Raw genomic sequence first — 12,696 nt, forward strand, 5'->3', positions numbered from 1 at the left:
TAATCGATCTATTCATACAAACAAAAGTGCTAATACGTCCCTATACACGTGAAATAGTCACACACTAGCGCGTGGTAAGACCGTATAAACATGTAAGAGCATTTTTTATGCATGAGTGAACTAGCTGAGAAACAGCTGAATCAAATTTGTTTCTACATTTCACTGACGTTTACTGTAACATCAGCCGCAGCGGTGTAAATTCAGAATGAACACCACTCTTATCATTCTTCTTTCAAGCTTTCTCAACGATCAAATATTATTTACAAAATCGTCTAGCCTAAAAGCTGATTTTTTCACGTCAGAAATACAAACATGCAACTCGAAATAAAGCAAGGACTAAAAACCAATGACAAAAATCGGGAATGAACATTATCCATGCCAAAACAAAGATCTATTCACCTGAATACGCATCTTCGATATGTTGCGGTTCGGATGTTTCTCCAGTAGCAGTAGGTATAGGTTCCTGAAACGATATAATAAATTCATTTCAATCAACAATGTCATCAGTGTGTGAAGAAAATGAAGAAAAAACTATTTCACGATTCTAAAAAAAATCTCTTAAATATTACGAAAAACGCCACCACACACCACCCCATTTTCCCATTCAAATGATTCTTACACTTAAATGTATATTCAGAACTAAGGCAATGGGTATAGTAGTGATACAAATATTCACATGTATATCGCACCCTCATCCATCATACCCATTACGCTGCCGGCATGCTATACTCTTAAAACGAACGGTTATTCTATATATTCTTCGTGTGTGGGTTTATGGCTATACACATCGCATAAAGCACAAAATTTCAACGTATAACTTGTGTGCTGTATACTATCTACAATAAATATCATCATCATGCATGGCATCAAGTATAGTATAGTTCGTCCAAAATAGGAAATTGGGGTGAGAAACCTATGACCCTATATCGTGTGAGCCGATGTGTATAAGGGGGGTGGCAAGAAGACTCCAAATATGTGTGTGCTGTGTTCGTCCGGAGTATGAGAAACGAGTAGATCGTATAAACCGGTGAATGGGAATGGTATGTCGTGAGAATGGGGAGGTGTACGAGAACGAGAGGTTTGAGTGTGATGAAGTTTACCAGCAGGAATATTGGGGGTGTGTGGGGATGTTTTTTGGGTCTTCAAATAGGCAATGGGAGTAAAGTGGCAAAATGAGAATTTAGGATGTTAGATCATCGGCCACCCCAACTCAACCCATCCAACATTATATCAGTATATATTGGTGTATTTCGGTGATATTTGAAGATATGAGTGGTGTGAGTGTTGGGTAGTTGGATATAGCATTTTTGGGGGTGGTTGTTGTGTATTTTATGTGTATGGTGAAAAGAAGACAAAAAGTTGTTGAGGGTATACTCAAATATAGAGAAAATGTTTAGTTCGAAACACCATACAGCTTTTTCTACACAAAACATGTTATTTGGTGAATGTGAGAAATGGAGTGAGAATTTGTTGTTTGGTTGGAAGATATGAAGTTTTCTTTTTATTTCGTATGTTACATTGAGTGATTGTTGGGTTCGAGGGAAAAAAATCTTTCTTTTTTCCGTGTGTGTTTCGTGATAATTTATACGTTTCGTTGAGAAACCAGTTACGTTGAATTATAAATGAATATCAACTCCCTCCCGAACGTAAGCATACACATTTTAGCACACATTACGATTCTCTATTGCCTACTATTGTGTTTGTTGCTTTCGTTGGAGGTATAGATATTGTATTCCGTACGTTATCATCATACGGTTCTATGTTTATAACTCTCGATGTTCATATTATTATTTGTACGTAATGAGTTAACGACTAATGTGTATAGATATAGGAAACAACCCATTTATGTAGATCATATGCGAGTTAACACAATATTTTGAACTGCTTAACGGTTGGGAAATGAGAAAAAAGGGTGCGTCACACCCCCTGGAGTACTCTTCAATTCATAATGTTTTATATCTACGGCATTTTGTACGTACATATATGTACGGCTTTGGAAATTGTAATGTTATGTGTGGTGTTGTACCGAACCCAATTTATGCTACATATAAGTACGTTGATCCTACAATAGTACAATTATGTGTGGATATAGCATATACAATGCAACCCCATCGAGACCCTCATTCCAACAGCCGAAACATAACTAGCGATGCATGGTGTGTGTATATATATATATAAATAATACGTTATTCAATCTATACATGTTTTTGTGTATACAACTCCCAAAAAGGCCTCCCACAAATCTAGCGTGTGTGCTATATATAAAACCGTATACCACTCATTGAGAGGGAGTGAAGCGGTTTTTTTTTCGTATTTTCGTTGGTGCATCGATGGTATGAGATGATGGGTTTGGGGATGGATTTGGAGCGAGTTTAGGGTGTTTAGGGAATGGGTTGCGGGGGGTTTGCTGTGTGTGGTGTGAGAAGGGTGTTTTGTGTATGTTTCGTACTAGTTTTTGTAATATGATAGAGAGGGTGTACGGAATATGTGCGATGGATTAGTCATATCGTCTCTGGAAAAACGGATTCTTGTTTTTTGTGTCTATTGTGTCGTATAAATGATAATTTGTTTTTTTTGTAGATTTATTTAGTTTTTTTTTGTGGGACTTCTTAATGGTTCCAAGGATTTGCTTTGGATGGAGACGATGTGTCGGCCCTTGGTGGTCGAGTGAAATTAATTAACGATTTTTCGTAGAGCACTTATTCTTTCGCAGATTCACTTAAAGTGAACTTGCACAGGGAAACGGTACAACGAAATTTTTCTTTTGATTTTTTTTTTCACGAAAACTGAGAGGCGATACGAGAAATTACATTGAGAATTGGAAACACAAATTTATGTTTTATGCACCCAAAGCAAGATATCAATGAACCACAGAAACCACGGGACTGAACCACATCTAACCGATACTCAACAACAGAACTATCCAAAAATAATTTACCTGTTTCATTAGCATGGCACTTGCTTTTCGTTTTGCTGCCATTTTTTTGTGAATTTTAACAAATTTTCAAAACACTTGATAAAAAAATATGAAACTTTTCCGCAACAGTCTCTACAGAGCCGTTACACTCACGCACTTTCCGTTACAACTAACTAACTTTCAACCAGTAGTTACAACGTAAAGTCTCTTGATAATCAAAAGTTTTTCTTTTTAATTTTATTTCCTTCTCCTTCACTAAAGACTCTTATCAGAAGGCAAATGCACTCGAATGCTTCACAGATATCTTCCAAAGAAATTACAACAGTCCAACGATACACGAAAGTAAACTTTTTAATTCAAAATTTCCAAATAGATTTTTACAAGAAAAACAACTTTTCCCCTTTTCCACATTAACTCTGCGCTCGACTGTTCCAACCACTTCGACGACAAACTTTTGACTGACCAAAACAGAAACGTGCACCCACAGTATATACACACACCGAAATTACACTTCAAACGAAAATATCATTTTCTCCAACGAGGGTAGCAGAAGAGCACAAGACACTCACATATTGGAGTATAGTCGGTTTCGAAGCGAGTTCACATCTCGGTCGGTGCCAAACATTTTACAATGTGAGAAACATTTTCAGTCGCGACTTTGATGAGTAATACCCCAACAATACAGTAGCAAAATGTTGTATAAGTGTTAACAGAGAAAGAAAAAACAAACCAAACACGGAGAGAAGAGACGCACACACAGCGACACCACCGAATGAGGGATGATTCCCTTCGTGTGTGTATATATACACACTGTGTTGTGTTGATGTTTTTTTTTGTTCTCTTCATTTCCTTTTTTTCTGAATTTTCTTTTGTACCTTTTACATTATTTAGGATCACATGATTCATTTCATTTTGGTGTTTGTTTGGCGAAAAGAAAATGGAACAAGGCAAGGCAAATAAGTGAATGTATATATATAGGTTCAGAAGGCATAAATAGTGGGTGGTGGAGAGTGTACGATTTGAAATGAGGCGCGATAAATTTTTTGTTTCGAATATATGACGAAAAAAAATGCTATTGCATGGATTGTACATGTCGTATTAATGGGTGAAGGGGTTAGAAAATGTTGAGAGAATATGATGAATTTAGTGTTGGAGTAGTTTCGTTATCGAATTGAAGAATTCTTTTTCGTTTTTTTTTTATTTGGGTGTAAGTGTTCTAAATTTTTGTTGCTTATTTCTTCTTTGTTATGCTCTCCTTGCTGATGCAACACTTCGTTGGTTATGGGATTGTGTTTCCGATTGTTTTGTTGTTTATTCACAAAATCATTTTTCCCCGAATCCCTTTCCAATTCTTCTGCGAACTAAATTTCGTTTTCATTTCTCATTTAACGGGACATATTTTTCCGTTAGTTCTTTTCAATCGTCTCACCCACATATAGGAATCTGTTTGTGGAAACATTTATATTCAAAAATTCAACATGCCATGAATATGTGCAAAAGAAAGTTTCACATTAATCTTACTTCCTCTGCCAGATTCAATCGAAATATACACAAGATGAGGAAGAAGCAAAAAAAAAAAATCCGAATATCGAGATACATTTTTGGTTGGTAATCAATGAACACACAAAGTATAATATCCTGTGAGTTTCATTTTGTGTATAAGGAATAACGTCCATTCCAATTTCTAGTGAAATAGCTTGGACCCCACAAACAAAAAAAAAAAGATGAAGAAGAAAAGGAAGATGGCAAGAGAAAAAAAAATCCATGCGATATTATCCCCTTCAAGCTATCCGGCTACATAATAAGAGTATGGCACAAAACATGACTGGCTGATGGGTGTGTAGGGACTAAATGAGGTGGCGAGTTTGAGTAGAGGATAACACCATCCATCTCAGATATAAATGCTGAACTATGTGTATACCAATGGTATACAACACACCGGGTCCTCTATAAGTATAACGTCGTATACATATTCCACACATAAAATATCTGAGTCAAGCTTTGCGTTCGCTTTCGGATAGATAGGGTGGAAAGGACTAGCTGGGTATTATACTTGGGCTGCTGTGTGTTATATGACTCGTCTATATTAAATGTGTTATATAGAGATATATATTCATTTCGGTGTGGTGTGTATACCCACTGACTGTAGAAAATTTCTGTTGTGTATACCCTTGGACTGCAAGTAACAAACAACTTTTATGTACGACGGGGATATACACACGTTTCCAACTAGCATATCTACGAGTATAAACCAAAAAAAAAACCATTGGCGAAGTGCGGAGGGTATACAGAGGAAAAGCAACCCTCAGATCTAAGATATCTTTTTGGGTTATGTCAGATATAAAAGAGGAAAATACATGAGAATTATGTTTTTCTGGTTAAATTTATGTAGGTTTTTATATATTGGTTTAGGTTGTTGGCGTCTACTTATATAGGAAAAAGGTTACTCAGAGGTTCGGTGTTCCCGGTGCCTTATTTTATATTTTCCCTTGAAAATATCTAAGCTTTTCGGCCGGATACGTATGTTATATACATATACCCACATGCCATTTTCATTCGGTATACTACACACAACCACTAGTAATGTGGCTATTATTAATAACTTTTATTTCAAACCCACCCAACACACCCAACAAAAAAAAAATCATTTCCCATTATATATTGACAGAGTACCAAAAGACACCCAGTCTTAAGTGTCTTAACCGGCATACACACAAAAAATATACATTGAGTTATAAAGCATTCGTTCGTTTTATTTTATGGGACAGTCGTAACGGTATGGTGGTGTATATTATCGCCCAATCTCTGAAGCCATTATGAAATAATAAAATCAGTTGAAGACGACGACGACGACGTTTTGAAGCGAAGGATGCAATGGGTATAAATAAATGACAATATCATCCCAATGAATTGTTTGCTTATACTTAGTATTTTCGTTGATTTTTTTTATATACATTTTTGGTCACTGGTCAGAAGGGTATGGTATTCAGCTATATCTTCCCTTTTTATATATGTGAATATGATGGGGTCACTATATTTGTGTCACAGTGGGAGAGCACTGCTATACTTGATGTGTGTAATTCTTTTAATGTAATTTCGCTGTTTTTGTATTTCGAGGACACATTCTGAAAATATTTTCACTTCACACACAATGACCGTTTCATAAGAAGTTATATGGCGACATATTTGGTGATGTGCTGCTGAAAATATTTTTATTTTCTACCAGAAGTTGTGCATTGAATTTTCATTGTGTTACATCGGTCTTATCAAGTTGAAACACACAACGAGATGGGGTGTATATTATCCGTCTCTCTGTGTGTTCGAGGACCAACTTTCAAAGTAGTGAAACAATTTTTCCGATGATTCTTTGTTTACAGAAGTAGATCAAGACACTCATGTCTCGTTCTTTTCAGTTTGAATGAGAGAAGGAAAACAAATTATTTTAGATATCCGGCAGGCATATGACCAGTATTATTATCGGGTCTATTACTTCCATCGATCAAAGTATCGGTTGATCTCAAATCTTGTACTTCGTAGGGGATAGAATAAAAAGTTGCTCCTTCGCCTTCAGTGCTTTTAGGATAAAGTTCCAGAAATTCCGCCATTAACTTGAGATTTGTGATCAGCACACAGTTTCTGCATGAAGACGTGCACTAAATATATGAATTGCTTTCATTTGTTATCGACGCCAACGAAAAAGTAAATGACTAACTCTGACTATTAATCTGAATGCTATAACAAATGAAGTCGAAGATTTTGTGTTAAACAAACGAAGTAATAGATTCAATCATCACTTCTTGATGCGGTAGCATTTACTAAAAGATTAGTATGATGAAGATGATGTGAGGTCCAGTTCACATGTCCTTTGAAATATTTTATCGACATTTCGCATTTAGTCCAGATTTAACTTGTATGTTCTGTATATTTGATTCCAGCTTTGTCATGCAATCAATGCATTAAAAAACAAGAGTTCTTCATTTTTAAGTAGAAGCAAACAATTCCATTTTAAAAGTTAAGGACGTAAACGAACTTGTTAGAAATGGCAAATCTGGAGATTGAAATCTACTACATTTATTGTTCAAAGTGTCGTCTAGTGTTTGATTCAAAATCTTGTGATTCATTTGTTTTAACATACATTATACTATATTAGACGACTTTGACCGGATCATATTATATTTTTGTCGTTCTTGTCGATAACAGATGATTAACATTTCCTGAAGGAGGGAAATATACGTCGCGCTGAGGAACTACTGCCAGTCTAATGATCATCTACATAGAATAGATAGGTCAATCGATCCTATTTGTTTTTGTGGTCTTTCACATAAGACTGGTTTACACATCCTTGGGGATTGTCCTCTTTACACCAGCCTCAGGTTTTACCCCTTGGGGTATTATGGACTCAGCGATGAGGATTTGCCATCTTTAGATGGAAAGCGCCTCAACGTCTTCTTGTTAAGAACCGATAGTAACAGAAGAAATGAAATAATTTCAATCAACAATTGTTATTCTAGAGCGATAGTCGTTTGAATTGTGATCAGAAAAATTTTCTAAAAAGACCAAAGTCCGACGTCAGGTGTTATCAAACGGCGGCTAGAAAGAACAGTCACCGACTCATATGGAAATTTTGCTTTAAGTTTGTAAAATAAATAATCTTCGCTCTCTACCTGGTGCTTATTTACTCCCCAAAAAAACTTTACCGTATGCAAACGATTCGAAAAATTAGCCAACTTGCAAAAACGTGAAACGTGACGATAAACTTTGAAAACGGGTGCTTCATCGAAATGCAATTCAAACCGAATTGCTTTTCAATCTTTTGAAAGATGAAAACTTTTCTTATGTTATGTGTATGAATTGCTTGGTGTGTTGATATGTGGAGTTGCATACGTTGGTCATAGATATACGTACATATTCGACGACGTGTATTTGCACACACAAAGTTTTTCTACTTGAATAACATAGCTTCTTGAAAAGCTAGACACATGAGAAATCTTTAAGTCATGTTTGACTCTGAAGAATCGCATAATCGGAAAGTTTTCAACTCTCCACAAGAAATCAAGTATACAAGCCCCATTTACAGCAAACATATAATGCGGGATGTATATATCTATACGAATAGACGTTAGGTGCACTTTGTATGAAAATGAATGCAAATCTATTGTATAACATAACATGGCCCATGGACTTATACCCTTAACCGTATAGCTGTATCTATAGATACATACACGTGGTACGTTGGGTATACTATACATTTTTCGAAATGGGGGTAAATTCGATTTCGTCTTATACCGTACGGAACGGAATACAGCACACTCTTCACCCGTTCCATTTAAGACATACAGTTTCACCAGCCACCCCAACTCCTGTTTTTGTGTATATTATGACTACTTGTACTCGGGTACGCTGTGTATATCCTCCAAACCAAACCCTTATACTGCTGTGTATACGTTGATCCATTCCTTTTCGGTTGGCGTGTGCATAAGCATATCTATCTATATGCTGTAACGATATGCATAGCGCCTTTTATAAAATGAAAACGTGGATGGATATATATATGTACACGGAGAGCAGAGGAGCGTATATTAGATGAATGAAATGATGACAGGGTGGTTTGTATATCGTGTATTCAGTCACTTCCCGAAAAAAGGGGTGAAATACATTTTTCTTCTTTTTTTTATATAAATTTTACGTTCCTCAAAGACGCGTCTGAATTTTTATTTTTTTGTTTTTCGAAAAAGGGAAAAGCAGCAACGGAAAAGTAAAAAAAAAAACCGAAAGAAAAAATATAATAACAAATTGATGGGGGGTTGGTTTTCGTTCCACTTTTTTTTTCATATGATTACCATTTTTGGCAATGTTTTCTAATTTTTGTGTTGAAACGATGGAAGAAAAGCAGCAGCAGAAAAAAAATGAAATAAAAATGTTCTATAAAGGGGGGGTTCGTGTGTAGAGTTGTTTGTTCCATTATTATCCGGTGTATATAACTGAGATATTCATACTGCTGACTGAATTCCATATATAGAACGAAATAATATCGTGTGTTCATAATGCCATAAGAAGATGTTCGTCTATACACACCAACCTCATAAAATATAATGTTATGTGTAGGGGCTTGGAACCCATCCGCATTATATGTGAGTTTATATGAGCTCAGAGGGGGTATACTATTTTCACATGAAACACAAATATTGGAGTGTTGGATGGTAGGACGGTGTATTATAAATGCGTACGTACATTATATTATAAAAGGGTCACATAAGGGGTGCACATAAATCAACCTAGGGAGTGCCTCAGATATTATTCAGTCAAACATTTTCTTTGGCAACGTTCATGTGTAAATAATATTAATGTTGAAAATAAAAAAACGCGCTGCCGAAGATAATAGTTTTCGTTCGGAAAACTTGTTTGTATATTCACTCGTGCACCTATAAAGCAAACACCCACACATACGCGTTGTGGTAACCATAAAAAATGTTTTCGTTTTTCGATACTAAGTGATGTTGCCTTAAAACATAAATTTTTATCTCTTAAAACTTTCAATTTACAAGAAAACTGTTCAGTACACAACAATGTTGCTCCGTCATTATAATGACGAAATTAAATTTGTAGCAAGAATGAACCTATTTGTATTTATTACTTTTCATGTTTCAAGCACTACTTTCGACGCCATCACCATGTAAAATTCATTACAAATGATAAAAAGATGGAAAGTATCGTTTTCGTGTGATTATTGACCTCGGCTATGTCTCGATTCAACAGAATTCACACGAAAACTCTACTTTTAATATGTAAAATGCTATTCACTGAGAACGTCATCAAAAATTAATTCGAGAAGCACATTATAGGCCTATAACCTAGAGTATGTTCTATTCATCACAAACGTATTCTGAGTCTTACCCTTAGTAGCTCAGAATATTTATTTTACTAAGTTGCCCTTGTTGTTGTTGTTCTGGCTCTAAGTTATTGTTAATTACACTTCTAAAGTCAACCACACAAACAACTATTGGATTTAATCAATAAATAAAATCACATCTGTTATCGACATGGACTACAAAAATGTGCGCTCAGCTTTGCGATCGTTCTCTTATAGTAAAAAGTATGTTAAAGCGAATGAAGTAATAGATTTTGTTATAATCGGAAATAAGTAACAGATTCGAAAATAATACCGATGATTTGCTTGAAATTGCAAATTAAATTGTAAACATTCCCTGAAACATACACTTTCTTTGAATCTCCCCGCTTCTATTTAGTTTGAAATTGCAGTGAACGGCATCTCAAATGTCTCACTGTCAAATTTTTCTGAGAATTTTATTGTGTCATTGCAAATTCACAATGACATTCTCTGAAAAAAAAATGACAGTGAGACATTTGAGATGTCGTTCACTGTACGTCAATCGTAAATTTTGTAGTGTATAACTGAGAGCTTGTTCAAAGTTTGGCCAGAACTGTGAAGAAGTCGGTGGAACAACTGATGTATAACAATCATACACTGTCAGAGTCTCTGCTTCGATCAGGTCCTATTTTTCCTAATTTTTCTTACATTTTAACAAATATTTCGACATTTTTCCAAATTTTCCCAAAAAAATAAGTAAATTTTAGGAAAATGTCGAAAGATTCAAGATAACATTTGGAAAGTGTTTTCCCAAAAAGAGTTTGCTGTCTTATTTGGGTATTTTGTCAAATCACAAAAAGTACTTAAGAGAAGTCTACACATGGCTAAATTGTTGCATACATTCGGGCACAAAATTATTATTATTTTGATGATAATTTTAGGCCCGCATCCTATTTGAAAAAAGTACGACGATCGTTTGGTGTTAAATGTGTTAGCTTCCAGTAAGAAATTGAAATGTTTGGTGTGATGTCACCTAAGTCCCGCTAAGTCCTAGAAAACTCAATATTTCACGACACATATTTATTTTCAGTATATTCTTGGTCTCAGCTTACATACATCACCACAAACATTTCAATTTTGTATTGAAAGATAACACATTTTAACACCAAACGAAGGATACGAGCTCAAAATAATAATTTTGTGCCCAAATGTAGGCAACAATTTAGCTATGTGTGGATTCCTCTTAAACTTTAAGTAATTCTTGGTGAAATTTTTAAATTTACATTTGTCGAGAAGGATTCGTTTTTTGTGGAAACATGCCACGAAACGACGATCTGAGTACTTGGAAAACTCTGTTAGAGTTTCTTTTATTACTTCGAAGTTTGAGTCTTAACAGCGATTGTCTCATGTAGGTTATATTGCCACAATGATGAAAAAAATAATTTATTTACTCTTTTAGGTAGAATTATGGCCGCATTGAAAAAATGCAATATATGTGAAATTGGTAACATGTAATATGAGTACAGCTCAGAGAATATGTTCTGATCTGATAAATTGGTAGAATATACTTATGCTCTGATTGGTATATATTAAATTAACCAAATAATTAGCAACAGTAACAAGACATACGATAGAATGTCTCAAAACCAATAAGTCGAAACATTGAAACAATCAGCTGAAAGATATAACCCTAATGCTGGACATAAGCCACAGTTTTGGTAAATTTGTTCCAGTCAAAATGTTTTCACACTTTTTCTACATGACAAACAACAAAATCCTTGCTAAACGACACCATCACATTTCCTATAAAAATATTCAAGTATTGAATAAATTTCGTCTCAAAATCGTTTAAAACCGTAATCGAATCACATATAAACCGTCTCATTGAATTCAGTTATCATCACATTAACCGGCTTAAGTAACAATTTATCAATCCTATCAACAAGTTAATAATTTAAGTGTGCGACAAATCCGATCTAAAATAAAATCCTTTTTTGCGCAAAAAAAAAAGAAAAAGAAAAAAAAATGAAACGCAAAAACCCCCATTGAAATCCATAAATCTCATAAAACGAATTGTTCACATAAAAATTTTCTAAATTTCCTGAAACAAAAGCCGGTAACCCAAATCACCCTAAAACACAAATAAATTATCACCCGAAAACCTTTTTTCGTTTTCCTATTACACAATTTTCCACAAAATTTTCACCCAAAATCGCACATATGAATATTACAAAACAAACAAGATTTGATTGCGTTATACTGTCGGTTTGTTTTAAAAAATAAAAAAAAAATAAAACGAAGAATGAAAATTTGACTATGGAATTTATATACATTACATTTGTGTAGTTATAGGTGTGTAAGATGATGGTAGCAAAAAAAAGGGAGGCAATAAATCGAGATAAACATTTAAAAAGCTTTATTCGGGAGCATGCAACAGGTTATTTAAATAAACGGTGTGGAAGGCATATACACATATAATAAAACAGTTGTTTCGTTCCATTTTTCAAATATAATCAACTGTATCCTTCAAATTGGATTTGTTAATGACTTTTTAACACTTTGATGGTATGGTGCGGTAATGTGATATATGTTGTCGGGCTAAATTGGTGGACTGAATGTTTTATTCATTTAGCATGTCTAGCAAATGCGAGATTTGGATAATGTTTGGAAATTAATTTACATAATTTCGTACACGCTGTAGATGTCCTTGTCTGTCGAAGACTATTGATGATACACTATGTTTGGGGATTAGTTTGAGAAATATAGTTAATTTAATCTGTGGTTTGGTTGACGAGAAACGTGGAGGAACAACGTAAGCACATTAATAGTAATTCTTAAGATAAAGATCCTCTGACAAAGACTATAAGGCTAAGAGGTTGGATTCGGTGAGAAAATGAACTACGAAGGCCCATTGGTAAAATACTGATACAATCATATCGTTGAAAACGAC

The 12,696-nt window shown here is 34.8% G+C and overlaps 1 protein-coding gene across 2 annotated transcripts in view; it reads right to left on the bottom strand.

Moving 5' to 3' along the window:
• LOC119078595 overlaps positions 1-12,696 on the bottom strand; it is a 38,028-nt gene that overhangs the window by 5,674 nt on the left and 19,658 nt on the right. For both annotated transcript variants that reach the window (XM_037186183.1, XM_037186182.1), the window contains exon 6: positions 400-463. In XM_037186183.1, the coding sequence (XP_037042078.1) occupies positions 400-463 (64 nt within the window). The remainder of the gene's footprint in view (positions 1-399; positions 464-12,696) is intronic.

The sequence above is a fragment of the Bradysia coprophila genome, unplaced genomic scaffold (genome assembly GCF_014529535.1).
Source record: "Bradysia coprophila strain Holo2 unplaced genomic scaffold, BU_Bcop_v1 contig_297, whole genome shotgun sequence".
Taxonomy (NCBI): domain Eukaryota; kingdom Metazoa; phylum Arthropoda; class Insecta; order Diptera; family Sciaridae; genus Bradysia; species Bradysia coprophila.